The following is a 16,176-nucleotide window of genomic DNA, read 5'->3' as shown; positions in this document are numbered from 1 at the left end:
CTAGCTGCGGTGACGCTCGGGGACTGACGAGAGTGCTGGTCTCTGAGTGGTGACTCTGACTGGTGTCTGACTCTGTGAGCGCATCGCAAGACGTTCGCCGCATCATCACAGCGGCACTCATGCCCTCCCGCGGCCGTGAGTTTTACCGGCGGACAGACCCCAATCACACTGGTTTGGCTTGTGCACGCGTCGGCCGTGTGCAGTAGCTCAGGCATGCGGAAGGGGCCTTCGAGGATTTGCATAGTGTCGATGCCGTGCTGGCGAGCAGTAATCGCCCAGGTCTGATCACCTTGCTGTGGGCCCAGTGCGGACATGGCTTCGTTCGCCTCCCTTCTGGTGCGGAAGACCCACGTCCGCCCCGTGTCGAGGAAAACGCCCGTGCCAGTTGAGAAGGGCGCGAGGAGTGGGTAAAACCAGCATCCGATCAGCCCCTCCTTGGGGTGGGGAACCCGGTAAACCTCGATCAGTGTATGATTCGCAGCAGGTGAAAGGTTGATATGACTCCTCCACACCTGGATGCCTTTGAAAGGGGAGGGACCAATGTTGTTGCCGTGGGCATCTCGGCCTCTGCTCTTCGGGGTGCTCCTGAGCTGCTCAAACTTCAAGTAGCTCCGAGGAGTGAGCCGCTGCACCCGTCCGTTGTCAGGGTATTCGATTTCCAATGGCTCGCTTAAACTGTATGGCTTTGTCGGCCTCGATCTCCGATGGGCTTTTTGCGCCTTCTCACGCGGACAACTCAGGCTCAGGCGCAAGTTCTTCGCCTTGGCATTGCTGAATCTAATCACCCCCAAATTAGCGCCATCGGTATGATTGGCCGCCACCAGCCGAAAAAGCGCGAGCACACCCTCCCGTGAGCAAAAATCCGGCACCGCAGGCGCCGCCTCGGAGAGCCACCTTGGTGACATAATCGCTTCTTCGCCGATTAGCGTCACCAAGATTCGAAGCGGTTTAGGGCGCCAATAACGCGGCCGTGGCCAACGAAAGGAAAGAATTTTAAACCGTAGGCACGGGACTGGCGCGCACAGGTACGAACGGCGAACAAAATGGGAGACCGGCACCTACCTCCCCCCCCCCCTGGCCCTTGGCGGTTGTTGGGTTTCTATTTCTTTCTTTACGGCACCGGCCGCCACACACGATGTTGTTGGCTGCGACTGCTGGGAGAAAAGGGAGAGGGGGTTGTGTTCTCTAGGCCCCTAAGGGCCCTACGCGCGGCGTGAGAGAGGTCGGAAGCGAGCTTTGCACGGCAATCGAGGATGGCGCGGTTCACCCCCTTCACCGAAGCGATGGAGATGCGTTCCGCGTGGTGTGACACAAACGAGAGGCGGGAGTGGGGAGGGTACGCGGTGCGGTCAACGCCCTGAGCGTTGAGCCTTGCGCGCAAGGCGGTTGATCTTTGCAACTGCAGGCGGCGAGAAGCCGCCGCCGAATGTCTCGTGGAGAAGCAGATTGAACTTGTTTCGTTTGGTGAAGATCCCGTCATGGTAGTGGCCACGCTGTGACTTGACGTAGCCTTGGCCGGTGGTGTGTGGTCGAAACGCCCGTTGACCACACGGAATGGGAAACCTCTCTCCTCTGTGCGGAGGGATTTGTGCACGATGAGCGATACATCGGCCTGCTGCCTCGACAAGGGCCGCGAGCAATGCCCATTGTTCGGAGGCCAGAGGTTTTACGTGTACACTGAACAGAGAAACGGACTTGACAAAACAGACGCGATAAGGTATACTCTACCGGGTACCGCGTTTAACGCTAACGGGTCGGAGAGAAGGGAGGACGCGTGGTTCAGGTTGCGCCTCGTGAGTCGTGTGGGTTGTGAAGACCTCTGTGTTTACACACATGAGAACTACTGGAAGGATCTCACCTTTCGCTTTCTGGCGGTGCGGCCCGCAACAAACTGGGGCACCTCTAAACCCGGCTCTCGCCTGGCTCTCTCATTACTCTAATCCTCCTCCTCGACCTCGTCATCGTCGTCCTCCAGCGCGTCCGCGTCCAACGCGTCCGCGTCCGCGTCCTCGCCGCCGCCCGGCACTCTCCACGACACGTCGTACTCGAGATCGTCGGCGGTGACCGCCCACTTGTCGCCGTCGACGCGCCGCTGCAGCATCCGCGTGATCCCAATCTGCTGCTGCAGCTCTGTCACGATCCGGTCGCAGTAAGCGCCCACCGGCACTGCCTCGGGCATGCTGCCGCCTCCCTCCACCAGCTCCCACATCGCGTCCCACCGCCCACCGCTCCGCCCGACACCCTCCCCCTCCGCCGCCGCGTCGTCGCCGCCGCCGTCGTCGCCGCCGCCGCCGCCGCCGCCGCCGCCGCCCCCCCGGACAGTAGAGACGAGCCGCCGTCGCCAGAGCCGCAGCTGGAGCCGGCGGCGGCGCACCGTCTGCGTGTCTGATGCGCGGCCGAACGGCTCGTCGAGCAGCTTGGCGAGCTCCTGCGGCGGGGGAGGGGGCGGCGGGCGTGAGCGAGACGACGCTCGCCCCTGCAGTCTCTGTGTGCGCCTCCCTCTCGCCATCTCTCTGCGGCGGCTCCGCGCAGCTGCGTCTGCGCGTCTGTCTGTCTCCGCCGCCCCGCACACGCCGCCCGCCGCGCTTCGGTCGAGTAGATGGCCCGCCCGATACACAGCCGAGAGACATCTCTGCCGAGATATAGCCGAGATGTAGCCGAGATGTAGCCGAGATGTAGCCGAGATATAGCCGAGATGCAGCCGAGATGTAGCCGAGATGTAGCCGAGATGCAGCCGAGATGCAGCCGAGATGTAGCCGAGATGTAGCCGAGGTGCAGCCGAGATATAGCCGAGATGTAGCCGAGTAGCCGAGAGACCTCCGAGGTGCGCCTCGGTCGAGTAGAGTGCCCACCCGACTCCGAAGATGATTGGCGGGATGACGAGGGGGGAGAAGAGGTCGACGAGGACGAGGGGCAGCGTGGCGAGCCAGAGGAGGAGGAAGCGCGCCTGCTCACCGCGGGGCGCGTGGAGCGACGCTGCTAACGCGGGCGGCGAGCCAGAGCCAGAGAGCCAGAGGAGGAGGAGGGAGGAGGGGGAGGGAGGAGCGGGCGGGAGGCAGTGAATACCTCGGCTCTCTCGTATCTCGGCTGTATCTCGGCTGTATCTCGCCGTGTGGGTGCAGTACGAAGCGGGCGGAGGCAGCCGCGCGACGAGGTCGAGGGTCGCAGCCGCCGACTGCAGCTCTGCGAGCCTAAAGAACAACGTGATGGCTGATGAATGATGGGCTCTTTCCATTGCTCCGCCTGCGGCTCGGCGAGCCTCATCTCGCACTGCCCCCAGAGCGCGATGTCCTTGCCGGAGCCGTCGTCGCGCGCGCGCAGCGGGCGGAGCAGCAGCGAGATGGAGGTGAGCAGGAGCAGGTGCGGCACGGGCGAGCGTGCGACGGCGTCAGCCTCGGCCGGCGAGAGCACCGGCCAAGCCTACGAGAGATCGCGCTCTCGGCTGCGACCTCGCGCGATCTCGGCTGTAAAGGGAGAGGGTCGCGCCTCGAAGTACTTGCGAGGGCCCGTGCTCCACATCTCCCCGTATCTCCCCGTATCTCCCCGTATCTCCCCTATCTCGGCGCCTCGAAGTACTCACGAGGGTTGGGCGCGCGCCGCACGCGCTGCTTGAGGGCGACGGGCAGCGCGACGAGGTGCCTGAGGCGGGGAGGGCAAGGCTCTTGCCTGCCGAGGTGCGGAGAGGTGGTCGAGGCTCTTGTCTGCTCTCCTATCTGCTCTCTCCGACGGATGCTACCCTCTTCGTCCGTCTCCCTCCTCTCTGTCGGCCCCGCCCCTCGGAATCGCCTCATCATCGAGGCGTACACGATCGGGTCGAGCGCCACCGACAGCTGAGACGCGAGCCTCGCCAGGCTGTGGCAGCCGCGGTGCACGTCTGACCACGCCTGTGCCGCGCTCCAGTACCGATTCCACGCCTGGTTGGTCCGGAAGGCTAGCAGCAGCCCGAGGACGCCGCCAAGCAGCGTGTGCAGCAGCGGCGAGACCGCCCACGGCTTACTGAAGCGGACGCAGTGCCGGACGGCGACGATGAGGCTCGCCCACGCCACGTGCACTAGGAGCATCGGCAGCACGCGCAGAGCGACCTTGTACGGGTCTCTCGCGGCAGTGGTGACGAGCGAGGTGGGAATCCACGCGTCGACACCGGACCCGCCGCCGCCGCCCTCGTCGCTCTCGAACCGCCTCAGGGAGAGCGACGAAGACGCGACGACCAGCGCAGCCCTCCGGAGTGGCGAGGCAGCACGGGCGTGCAGCTGTTTTACCCCCGACGGCTGTCGGTGCAGCGAGAGAGGAAGCGCGGGAGCGCAAAAGATGAGCACGCAGCAAACGACCCGGCCGCCCATGCGTCAGCGAGCCGTGAGCTTCTGCGTGTGGCCGACGCTCTCGGCGCGCGAGCTGGGTTCAGGCTCCGGCAGAGAGATAAGGTACGCGTCGCGTTGTTTGGCGCAAAAGGGTTCAGGCTCCCGCTGAACGTGTGGGAGCAGTGACACAGTCCAGGGGTCCCCCGTGTAAATGTGGACCCCTGTACGTGCCTGTCAGTGCTACCAGAATGTAGCGCGGACCTGTGTGAGATGGGTACCCGGTGCAGATCTTGTGTTTGGCCCAAAAGGGCGCGGGATTAGCTATATATATAGGTACCCCTGTTTTCTCCATTTTTCACATTTTTCGCTGCGCTGCGCGGACTTGGGATAGGTAGGTTAGGATCGTTTTGGCGCGAGTGTCAGTGGCTAAGTGCAGGGGCAACAGACCCCTATCCGGCTAGGCCGGAACCCTGTTGCCAACGCGCGGTTTCTTCTTCCATGGCAGAGACTGAAATCATGCATGGAATGTAGGCCACGCCGCCGCCCGCACTACAGGACAGACGGCGCAACGGTCCATTGGAGTGCCGTTGCCTGTTGCCTCCCCGCCACCCCCGCCGCCGCTCCTCCTCAGAATTTGCTCCTCTTTGATCGCCGCCTCGAGCTTCACTCCTTTCGCTCCTCTTTCGATCTACCCTCCGCCTCGAGCTTCATCAGCTCCTCGACGGTGTTCCGCTCCGACCACAGCTGGCCTAGCCCGTCGACATAGCGCACGTTCGACGGATCGAGGTCGTCCATGTCGCCGTCGGTCGACAGCCCCTCGCTCAAAAACAGGCCCTCTTGCGAAGACTTGTCTTGCCGGGGGAGGGCCCACGCCCGTCGGACGGCCCACACCGCGAGGCAAGGTAGGCAGGCGAGCCACACGAGCCACTTCCCAGCGCCGTAACAGCAGGTGGCGGCCAGCCCACACGCGTGGCTTACCTTGGCCCAGCACCTCTCCAGCAGCTCCGGCACGCGGGCCGGGAGCCGCAGGAGGTTGAAGGGCGGTGGCGGCGCATCGCCAAAATACTGCACCGCGAGTTGCGCTCTGAGGTAGCGATTCTCCGTCTCGGCGTCGTCCCACACGGTATCGAACGTCTTCGCCATGATCGCGATAAGCATATTGAGCAGCAGCACCACCGACAGGATGACGTACACGCTCATGATGAATGGCGCCGTAAAGTGAAAGTCCTGCAGCGCCTCTGCAATCGTGCCTGCGCAGTCGATACTCTCTGCCGGATCTATGGCAACCAGCAGCAGCCGCCTCAGCGACACCAGCAACCCCTCACCAAATTCACTGAACTTGTCGCAATCCTCAACGTCGAGGACGTGTGCCTCGAGAAAGAGCTGGTGCAGTGCGGCGGCAAAGGCGACGGCGCAACCAACCATAAAGACTAGGAACTTGACCGTGTCGAAGAGCATCTTTTCGAGCATCACGGTCAAAGTGCCCAGTCCGCCCAGCGAGAAGACGCGCATGAACCACGAGAGCCACATGAGGAGTAGGCCAAAGGCGAGCATGTGCCTGTTGAACATGGGCGCCAGCTTGGAGGACAGGGCGAGGCTGATCCCGAGGAGCTCGCCCTTCTTGATCGGGTCGCTCCAAGAAAAGGTCTCGATTTCGTCGATGAAGTGTGCCAGCAGCCAGAGCAGCAAGCCTGAGAGCAGCAATGCGTTCAGCGCCAAGCTCCCCACCTCCTCCACCACAGTAGCCAACGCAGGGGCGATGCCATCAGCCCCCTCGGACGAGAGCAGAGCCCATGCGTCGGCCACAGCCCCACGCAAACTCGGCGTCGCCGTGCGCGTCAGCACGAGAGAGAGGAGCAGCCAGCTCACAGACGAGATGAAGAACTGAAAGAAGGGAGCGTCGAGCAGGTAGAGGGAGCGGGTGTAGAGCTGCGCCGACGGGCTCCACTTGCGTTGGAAGCCCTCGCTGTAGGGTGTGCGGTCCGACGAGACGAGCTCAAAACCAAAATCGAGGGTCCACATCAGCAGCCGCCGCAGCCGAGGGATAAATGCCACGAGCGGCAGGAAGAGTAAGTTGACGGCGGCAGCGAGCAGAAGGAGGACAACTCGCGCGAACGGCCGGCGCACCCTCTCCTCGTCCCCGTTTGGCGTGACGACGTAGCCGTTGACGACGGAGTTGATCAGTGGGCCCATCCAACGGTAGTTGATGGCAGCCTGCACCGTCGGGTCACCCAGCAACTTCTTCTGGCGCGGCACGTTGACGGCGCGAGCCACGAAGCCGCGGGGCCGAGCCACGAAGCCAGGGGGCCGCTTGATCTCCTTGGACGTCCCGCCCTCGAGGAAAAGACTCTCCTTGCGCTTCTCGCGCTCGAGGAGAAGCGTGCGCTGCAGCACCGAGAGCTTTTTGATAAGCTCGACACCCAAGCGCTCCGCGCGGTCCGCCGTCGCTTGAAGCTTCTCGGCTTCCGCGGGGCTGCTGCGTTCGCGCCGCTCGCGCTCGATGTGCGCGCGTTCCGCAATCTTGGTGACGTAGCACAGTGCCTCGCCAGCAGAGTGGCGGAAAAGCGCCGGCAGCAGGGCGATGGCGGCGTCGAGCTTGCAAAGCAACTGCTCGACGGGGATGCCGGATGCGGGGACGCGCAACGCATGGTCCATCGCCGTTGCGCCGTCCTTTGCCTGCGCCGTGGGAGATGCGCCACGACGTATCAGCGTGCGCACCACGTCGCCGTGGCCGTACTCCGCTGCCACCATAAGTGGTGTAAGCGAGCTGCTGCCATCAGGCACGTCCACGCGGCTGATATCCACACTTCGGGAGGAGGCTCTGCTTGACTGCTCCGCCGGAGAGAAGGAGCGAGGGAGGGCAGAGCTCGTCCCCGTGCGAGAAAGCGCAGCCTTGAGCTCGCGTCTCGTGAGCTGGGACTCAACCATCTCCTCAGGAAGCAACCTGTCATCCTTGATGAGCGACTCAACGAGCGAGGCATTGCCCATCGCGACGGCATCGTGAAACAAAAACCAGTTGTGGGCGGCGGCCTTATGTGCGGCATCGCTGGCGTCCACGGCGTTGTTCTTCTTAGATGAATGCTCTCGGGCCACCTCGACGGGCGCCATGACGCCGGCGGTCTTGAGGTCCATATCAGCAGCTGCCCCGCACGAGTTGTCTTCCGACCTTAGAAAAAAGTAGACGGCGTTGGCGCTGCCGTCTGCGGCGACCGGGGGGGCGGCGCGTGCCGCCCGCGGCCCCCCAGCCGACGCTTTGTGTGAGGAGTACGCGAAAGCGCCAAACTTGATGGGGTGCGTGCCCGCGTGCTCGCCCGGGTTCAGCCACATGAAGGAGTGCGCACCCGCCGCGAGGAGGAACGAGAGCGACACCGGTGTCCAGTGCTCCTGCTTCTGTGCGTGCCGAAGCGGGCCCTCCTCCATCCGGTGTGGGCCCTTGAACTCGACGACGTGGTTCTTCGAGTACAGGTCGTTCTCGTCGACGTTATCGACGTGCGTCACACGCAGCACGTCGACCTGCTGGCCCTCGCATTTGGCGTACACGAAGCCGCCACTCACCAGCAGCTGCTCAAAATGCGCAGTCTTGGGGTCAGGGTACATCACCTCTCCTGCGAAGGCGGCGTCCGCGGCGTCTAGTGGCCCGTAGACGAACGCTTGGTGCGTCGCATCTTGAGGTATTGAGAAGCGGTTGCGCGACTCCCATCCAACAGCGATCGGCGCGAAAGGAGCGCAGCGACACCGCACCCACTTCATCTGCGCCTCCTTGCGCAGGATCGCTGGGTTCATCTGCGCCTCCACCTCGGGGCGCAGCCGCCCTTTATGGATATCCAGCCGCAGCTCCACGTGCGTCACGCTCGAAATGGCCCCGCTCTCGTTGATGGTGAGCGCCTCACTCTGCTTCTCGCTGCAAGCGAGCAAGCGGTTGAAGGAAGGGCTGCTCTCCGGAGCGCATCGGACGAGCCGTACCCCCTTGGTGAGGTTGAGCTCCAAGGGCCGGAAGAGGAGCTTGAGACGGACGCCTCGCATTTTGCGCTCAAGCATAGGCGCGTTGAGTAGCTCGTCGGCCACCTCCTTTACCCAGAGGCGGTGCGGCTTGAAGATGTTGACACCGCCAGCTCCGGAGATATCGACCCACTTCACCCCCGGGCAGCTGACAGTGGTGTCCTGGTCCTCTAGGTGGAACTTGTACACCGTGCTCTCGATCCAAGCGTCGTCGGTGTTGCGCGAGTCGTCGATGTAGATGTATCCGCTGTCGGATGCCTCCGGCAGGTCAAAGCGCAATAGACTGACAATCTTGCTGTCTACTCCCTTTTCGGCCAAGCCGCGTCGCATCGCAGTCTCGACGGTCTCAGATGTCCGTATCATCGCACCGGGCAGAGCCCAAGCATTGCAGTCGCGCCGCAGGCCGGCGAGAAGCTGCAGCGTCGGCTCCTTTGCATCCGGCCGGAAACGCGTGATTATTGGGTCGACTGCCCGGTTGGCGCCCGCATGCGCGTGTTCGGACCAGCCACCGACGAGGCCGGTCCGCCCTCCTGGGTTGAGGCGGTGCGTCTTCTCGCCGGAGAGAATCACGCCGAGCCCGCCTGCTTCGCGTAGAGTCGCAGTCCAATCCATTCCTTGCTCGTCCATCCTCACGAGGGGAAAGTTGGTGCTGCGCGGCGCATATTCTGGCGCCTCCTTATGCCAAGGCACATGCTCGTCCTTCACCTTTGGCCGCTCAAAAGGGTCTTTTGGCTGCTGCTTCCGTGCCTCCAGGTGCGGCTCAGGCATGGTTCTGCCGCTTTCCACCTCGGTCCGGCGAGGCGGCACTGGCGCAGCCTGCACTGGCATGAACTCCTGCTCTCCACCGCCCTCTCTGCCGCCGCCCTCCGCGCCGCCGCCCTCCGCGCCGCCGCCCTCCGCGCCGCCGCCCTCCGCGCCCAAGACCTCGACCACCGAGGAACGCCGCGGCTCCTCAAGAGGGCCAGAGGTGCATTCCTGCACGATGGCGCGCGAGAGTCCCAAGAGAGGCGAGGACCGTTGAACCGTGCCAGTCGACGATCGCGTGCTGCTGGGAGTGAGGCGCCACCGCCGTGGCCCGGGCGACGCGGCGGTCATTTCCTGCACTGCCACGTCCTGGCGCGACAAGCACGAGGAGCCGTGGCGGCCCGGGCACAAGCCAATCGAAAGCCAACGCAGGCGGATCCTTGTGCACACGTGGCATCTGTTACAGGAAACGCGTTTGTCTTTCATGCGCGTTACCCAGTAATCATTCTTTTTCACGCTGCCTTCGCGGCTTCTGGGTTCGGTGGGGCTCGAGTCAGCTATCCTGTCCACCCATGTCTCTGCGCGCCACCTGGTACGAGATACGCGATGGCCGCAGGCACGTCGTGCCGTACACGCATGAGTTTGTCTCCAACACAAAGGGGCGGTGGGTCGGCCGGAAGGTGCTCGACGTCATGCGCGACGAGATGCTCTGCTCCGCCGAGTACCTGCAGGCTCGAGCCTAATTCCTGAACTCCCGCGCCTCGCTCGCCGATCGCACACGCTGCCCGTCTCAGGAGGCGGTAGCGGCGGGCCGGCTCACCCTCAATGGCGGTCCGTGTGGAGCGGAGACCGTCTTCCGGCACGGAGACCGGCTGGTGCATGAGGTGGTGCGGACGGAGCCGTCGGTGCCCGCTGCGCCGATCGGGCTGCTGCTCGAGGCTGACGACCTCCTTGTCCTGCACAAGCCCGCAGGCGTGCCAGCGGGACGGAGAGCGAGCGAGCGAGAGAGAGAGGGGGGGGCGGGGGGGGAGCAGCACGGGCAGCAGCAGCCTGGCCGGAGCAGACTTGGACGTGTCTGCCTGCAGGCGTGCCGGTGCACCACGCGGGGAGGTACCGCCGCAACACGCTGGTCGAGATCCTGCCGCACGAGCGACCCGACCTCAACCTCGGTGGAGGGGGAGGAGGAGGAGGAGGAGGAGGCGGAGGGCGAGGAGGAGGAGGAGGAGGGGGAGGGCGAGGGAGCGGGCGAGGAGGCGGAGGAGGAGGAGGAGGGGGAGGGGGAGGGAGCGGGCTGCACGTGCTGCACCGTCTCGACCGGCAGGTGCAGCGCCCATCGGGATGCCCTTCCGACCGGTCCTCGCCCTGGCCCTCGCCCCGGCCTCGACTCTGCTCCCGTGCCGCAGGTGTCTGGCGTGCTGCTGCTTCCCCGCACGGCGGCGGCGGCGAGCAGGCTCGGCGCGGCGCTCGAGGGCGGCGGCATGCGCAAGCAGTACCTCGCTCGCGTGGCTGGCTCGGTGCCGGTCGGGGGGGCGGTGACTGTGGCGGCGCCGACATGCGGGACGAGCGTGCACTGCTGGCCCGAGATGACCCGACATGGCCTGCGACGGCGCGAGATTAGGTGCCAATCTCCCCACACCTCCCCACACCTCCCATCACACCTCCCCACACACCTCCCCACACACCTCCCCACACACCTCCCCACACACCTCCCCACACCTCCCCACACCTCCCCACACCTCCCCACACCTCCCCACACCTCCCCACACCTCTCCACACCTCCCCACACCTCCCCACACCTCCCCACACCTCCCCACACCTCCCCACACCTCCCCACACCTCTCCACACCTCCCCACACCTCCCCACACCTCTCCACACCTCCCCACATCTCCCCGAGTCTAGGTGCCGATCCGCGTGGCGAGCGCGCACGGCGGCACGACCTGCGGCCTCCACGCGAGCGGAAAGCCCGCGGAGACGGTGCTGGTGGGGGTCGAGTACGACGCCGCCTCCCACACCTCGCTGGTGCTGTGCGAGCCGTTGACGGGGCGAACCCACCAGGCGCCTCGCTCGGCAGCTCCTCGGGCCGCACTCTCGGCCGCACCTCGAACGCGCACCTCGGCCGCCCCTCGGCTCCACCTCGGCTCCACCTCGGCCTGCACCTGCACCTCGCCAGGTGCGCCTCCACCTGCTGTACGCGGGACACGTCCATGACATGTCCGAGACATGTCCCGCAGGTGCGCCTCCACCTGCTGTACGCGGGACACCCCATCGCAAACGACCCCCTCTACCGCCTCGGCGGGGAGGGCGGGGAGGGCGGGGAGGGCGGGGAGGCGGGCGAAGGAGGCGCGCGGAAGCGGCCGCGGCCTTGTAGCGGCGAGGGCGGCGTTGCCTTCTCGGAGCGGTCGCGGTCGTCGCGCGCCCGCTTCTCCGACGGCCACGAAGGAGAGGCGGAGGGGGAGGACGCGATGTGGCTGCACGCCTGGTCGTACAGCTGTGCGAGCGAGGGCCGCCCCTTCTCCGTCACCGCCCCTCCGCCGGCGTGGGCGGCTCCTTTTGGCGCGCTGCCGCCGCCGGCGGCGCTGAGCGAGGCCGCAGTGCTGCTCTCGTCGGAGGAGGGGCGGCGGCTGCTGCTCGAGTGCGCGCCCGCCGACCGGGCCGCCTTCGACCTGCTCTGGCCCCACTTCCGCTGCCAGGCCGGCCCGACGATGTGCGGAGCCGCCTCGGTCGCGATGCTGCTGCGGGCGGCGGCGAGCCACGCCGCGCACAGCTCGCTGCGGGCTGCCGCGGCCGCGGTGCAAGCCGCCGCCGCCTCTGGCGAGGGCGGGGAGGGCGAGTGCGGGGAGGGCGGGTGCGATCTCGACGAGGAGGTCGTCCTGCGCGCGCACGGAGCCCTCTCTCCTCCCGCCGCCGCCCTCCCGCTTGCAAAGGTGCGCAGCGGCGGCATCACGCTGCCAGAGCTGGGCCGGCTCCTCCACTCCCTCGGACTCGCCGCCGCCGCCGCCCCGGCGGGCGTCGTTCCAGCCAGCCCGCCCGCGCCAGTCGCGAAGCCGTCGGGGAAGGGTGAGTCGGGGAAGGGTGAGTCGGGGAAGGGTGAGTCGGGGAAGGGTGAGTCGGGGAAGGGTGAGTCGCCGCCCCTCTCCGCCGGCGCTCACGGCACGTGGCACGCGGCGCCTGTGATGCGGGGCGGTGGGGAGGGCGGTGGCGGTGGCGGCGAGGGCGGCGTTGGCGGTGGCGGTGGCGGCGAGGGCGGCGGCGGTGCGTGGGCCGCTCTCAAAGCGGAGCGTGGCGCGGGGCTCGAGCAGCTGCTAGCCGAGCTGCGCGCGGCGCCGCGGAGGCTCGTCGTCGCCAACTTTCACCAGGTGCGAAGCCGAGATCCCGACCTGTCCGCGACACCTTGCATCTCCCAAGCCGCCTCACCCCTCCCCTCCTCTGCCCTCCCCTCCCCCTCCCCTCCAGGGTGTCCTTGGCCACCGGCCGTTCGGAGGCCACTTCTCGCCGCTCGCCGCCTACCACGCCCGGTCTGACCGCTACCTCGTGCTCAACGTGTGGCCGCACACCCCGCCCGCCTGGTACTCTGCCGCGTCGCTCTGGGCCTCCCTCCTCGGCACCGACGCCGAGTCTGGGCTGCCGCGCGGGTGGGCTGTCGTCGAGCCTCCAGTGCCGCGCCCCCGCTGCGAGTGAGACGCTCTTCGGTGGGAGACGGGGTAAACGTGACTGCTTCTCTCTGCGTGTGCATGTACGTAAGTCTATTGCGTGACTGTTGATTCTAGAATTATTTTCCTGCCCAAAAAAAGAGTCCAAGCGGGAGCGGGGCGGGGGGGGCACCTGTTCCTTTTTGTAGGCTAGGGGGCTTCCGGACTGTCTGCTGTGACCATTCGAGAGAGAGTTGTTTCATGTCGGTGTGTCTCGCGCCTTGGGCGTTTTTGCATTTGGGGGGGGGGGGGGGGGCTCTTTTCCCAACAAGAGCACCACCGCTCTTGGAGCGCCGCCACCACCCACCCAGAACACGCTGCAAGTTTTTCCAGGCCCCAAATGATGTGTGAGTGTTAGAGTTGTTTGGTATTGGTATTGGGTATTGCTAAAAATAATTTCGCTCTTTCTTTGTGCGAGGGATTCGCCAAATCTTTTTGACCGCGCAAGATATGAAGGGTGGCTAAGGGCTCTGCCCGCAAGGCGCCCGCGTCGCAGACGCGGTTACCATTGACAAATCTGCAATATACCCCCACACGAACAAATAGCAAAATCCGAATACCGTGCAGAAACCATGTGATCTCGGCCGTGGACGGGGGCAAGAACGTCGGCCAAATCCGTGCTAGGGAAAGCTGATCGAGCCCAGCGTGCCCGCGGCCGCCTCCCGCGCAGCACCGCCGCTGGGGACGACACGCTGCGGAATCGGATCGAGCCCATGCACCGGGCAAAGAAGGACGCTGCAGAAGCGGCTGGAGAGGCAGCCGGCGCCTGCCGTCACAACGAGTCCCAGCGCTGGTTGGACATGCGCGTCGGCTCGCCCGAGGACTGCTATCGCGACCCTCCCGTCGTGCCGCAGCCTCCGACGAGCTCTGCAACCGAGGAGAGTGAGGGTGCGCCTCCCCTCACTGCTGGCCTGGCTGCGCACCGCCCCACAAAGCACCCCCTCGAGCATCTCTACAAGTACAAGTACAAGGGCGACCTTCTCCAAGTCGTCAACGCGCCCGGCGGCTCCGGCAAGACTTTAGCCTTGGCCACCCTCCTTGCGGAGCAGGAGGATATCCGCTCTCGGTCGGCAACGTGGCAGCTAGTCGAGGGACTCGGTAGTTGTGACCCCCCTGAGTGAGGACAGGAGAGAGAGAGGCTTTTGTGGTGTTGGTGTACGCAATAACGGGACAGGGTAGTCGTTCTCTCTAGCTCCCCTTCTAGCTCTTGGCATGAGCTGCGCCCTGTGTCCGACCCCTTTTGCGCAGCAACACCTTAAACTTTCAGGCCCTCCGAATTCGGGTCGGAGCGTAGCGGAGGGCCCCGAGTTTGAAACCAGGGCGACGGACGCTTGCGTCCAGCCTCCAACAACGCCTCCCCGGCGCAGAGGGGCCCCCGGAGGGATGCTCAACCGCTCCACGCCACGCCGCTTGCGGCGGTCCTATTCCCAGCTCCGCTGAGGGCCCGCGCGTTATACCGAACTGTACCATGGCCTCGCCCAACGCTGCCCGCCGCCGCCGCACCGATGGCCTCCCACCGCATCGGCGCGCGCGTCGCGGGCCTCTCGCCAGCGCAGCTGTGCGCCATCATCGAGGCGCAGGCGGGCGCGAGCGACGCCGCGCTGCGCGTGGCGGAGGAGCACACCGCACGGCTCGTGGAGCAGCCCGAGTGGGTGCTCTCCGAGGTCCTCCTCTCGCCGGACCTCGCCCCGCACATCCTCGCCCAGCTGCCGACCAAGGAGTACGCCTCCCATCAAGGGGACGTGCCGCGCGTGGCGCCGCGGATGGAAGGAGACGCTGAAGAAGCGCGAGAGGCCGCGCCTGACCGTGATCGGTGGCAACGTCAACGGCTTTTCCGTGAACTCGCTGGAGCGGTACGACCCGTCAACAAGCGCGTGGGAGGCGGAGGAAGCTGTGGCGCCGATGCCGCCGGCACGCACGAATGCCAGCATGGCCATGCCGGCATACTTTCGCACGAATGCCGGCATGGCGGTGCTCGATAGCAAGCTGTACGCGGTGGGAGGTTTCATCGATGAAGACGATCCTTCCAACTCTGCGGAGCGGTACGATTTCGCTACAAAGGCATGGGAGGCGGTGGCGCCGATGGCGTTGGCTCGGTATCAGCCCGGCGTGGCGGTGCTCAACGGCAAGCTGTATGCTGTCGGAGGTTTCAACCGCGACGACGGCGGAGTCCGCCTCAGCTCGGTGGAGCGGTACGATCCCGCGACAAACGCGTGGGAGGAGGTGGCGCCGATGGGTTCGGGGCGGCAGAGTCCCGCCGTGGCGGTACTCGACGGCAAGCTGTACGTTGTGGGCGGATGGGGCAACGGTTTTCATGACTGCCTTAGCTCAGTCGAGCGGTACGATCCCTCGGCAAACGCGTGGGAGGTGGTGCAGCCGATGGCGTCGACGCGAGACGACGCGGTAGCCGCACTTCTCGACGGCAAGCTGTATGCTGTGGGAGGCTACATGACCACGGTGCCCCTCTCAGCTCGGTCGAGCGGTACGATCCGGCGCTTGATGAGTGGGAGGCGGTGACGCCGATGATGGAGGAACGGTTTGATCACGCCGTCGCGGTGCTCGACGGCAAGCTATACGCTGTGGGCGGGCGCAACGAAGACGGCTACCTCAGCTCGGTCGAGCGGTACGACCCGGCGTTGGAAGGTTGGATGCGTGGGAGGCAGTGGCGCCGATGGCGAGGGCTCGGGGGGATCTCGCTGTTGTGGTGTTGTCTTGATGTAGGCGGCTGTATGCCGCCATAACACTCAGCCGCACCGCGCCTCCGTTCCGTGCCGTTAGTCGGTAAGCTGACTCTCTGACTCGTGACTGACTCCACCGGGAAAGACTGTGAAAAGAGTAACCTAACGACTAACGTGGTTCCAATACGGCTTATAAGCACATTACAGCTTTCAGTTTCACACGATTAATCCTATTATAATGGCGCTCCCTGAAAAACTCATACAGAGGCTCTCTACACACGCTCACAGAGACACCTCGCACGGCTATACGCCCCACGTGGTCGCCACCTCTGCATCCGTAAAGTAGATGGACGCCACCAGCCACGTGCACGAGAAGCCAGAGGTGGCCGCCAGTACGACGGAGACGAGGTAAGCGCCGCCGATAGCGACGACGGGGAAAACAAAGACCTCGGTGGATCGGAGGAAGGGGAGCTCGTTGTAGCCGAGAAAGGTGAGGTAGCAGTAGGCGCTGAGGGCGGCAGCATACCTGGCGGGAGGGGAAGGGGGTGGAGACCGGAGGACGGGAGAGGAGAGATCGAGGGAGGGAGGCAGGGAGGTAGCTATTTAGGGAAGGAGGCAGTGACGGCGGCTAGCTAGAACGCCAGTATGCATCTACGGACTCAGGTATGGATTATCTTATGTACCTATTGATTAATCTCATAAGAAAGTTCTATAAGGTGGTATACCTTATGCTTTACAGTCCGACTTCCTTTATAAAAATCTTTAAA

At 65.1% G+C, this 16,176-nt stretch overlaps 4 protein-coding genes across 4 annotated transcripts in view; 1 reads left to right on the top strand and 3 right to left on the bottom strand.

Moving 5' to 3' along the window:
* Positions 1–1,804: 1,804 nt before the first annotated feature.
* EMIHUDRAFT_462356 (hypothetical protein) lies at positions 1,805–4,340 on the bottom strand (the record flags this gene model as incomplete). Its single annotated transcript, XM_005789193.1, has 5 exons — positions 1,805–2,428; positions 2,858–2,947; positions 3,152–3,191; positions 3,272–3,420; positions 3,603–4,340. The coding sequence occupies 5 exons, from the start codon at positions 4,338–4,340 to the stop codon at positions 1,937–1,939; spliced, it is 1,509 nt and encodes a 502-aa protein (XP_005789250.1). The 3' UTR covers positions 1,805–1,936.
* A 621-nt stretch (positions 4,341–4,961) lies between these two features.
* Positions 4,962–9,125, bottom strand: EMIHUDRAFT_201068 (hypothetical protein; the record flags this gene model as incomplete). Its single annotated transcript, XM_005789192.1, has 2 exons — positions 4,962–7,464; positions 7,567–9,125. The coding sequence occupies 2 exons, from the start codon at positions 9,123–9,125 to the stop codon at positions 4,962–4,964; spliced, it is 4,062 nt and encodes a 1,353-aa protein (XP_005789249.1).
* A 488-nt stretch (positions 9,126–9,613) lies between these two features.
* Positions 9,614–13,277, top strand: EMIHUDRAFT_201067 (hypothetical protein; the record flags this gene model as incomplete). Its single annotated transcript, XM_005789191.1, has 7 exons — positions 9,614–9,721; positions 9,836–9,994; positions 10,445–10,555; positions 10,942–11,061; positions 11,487–11,887; positions 13,090–13,142; positions 13,213–13,277. The coding sequence occupies 7 exons, from the start codon at positions 9,614–9,616 to the stop codon at positions 13,275–13,277; spliced, it is 1,017 nt and encodes a 338-aa protein (XP_005789248.1).
* A 2,435-nt stretch (positions 13,278–15,712) lies between these two features.
* EMIHUDRAFT_98222 (hypothetical protein) overlaps positions 15,713–16,176 on the bottom strand; it is a gene marked incomplete at both ends in the record, with an annotated part of 3,088 nt that continues 2,624 nt past the window's right edge. The window contains one exon of the mRNA XM_005789190.1: positions 15,713–15,935. Within this exon, the coding sequence (XP_005789247.1) occupies positions 15,713–15,935 (223 nt within the window). The remainder of the gene's footprint in view (positions 15,936–16,176) is intronic.

The sequence above is a fragment of the Emiliania huxleyi genome, assembly GCF_000372725.1.
Source record: "Emiliania huxleyi CCMP1516 chromosome Unknown EMIHUscaffold_13, whole genome shotgun sequence".
NCBI lineage: Eukaryota > Haptophyta > Isochrysidales > Noelaerhabdaceae > Emiliania > Emiliania huxleyi.
The sequence above is the reverse complement of the archived record's forward strand: the minus strand, read 5'-3'. Positions and strand labels throughout refer to the sequence as shown.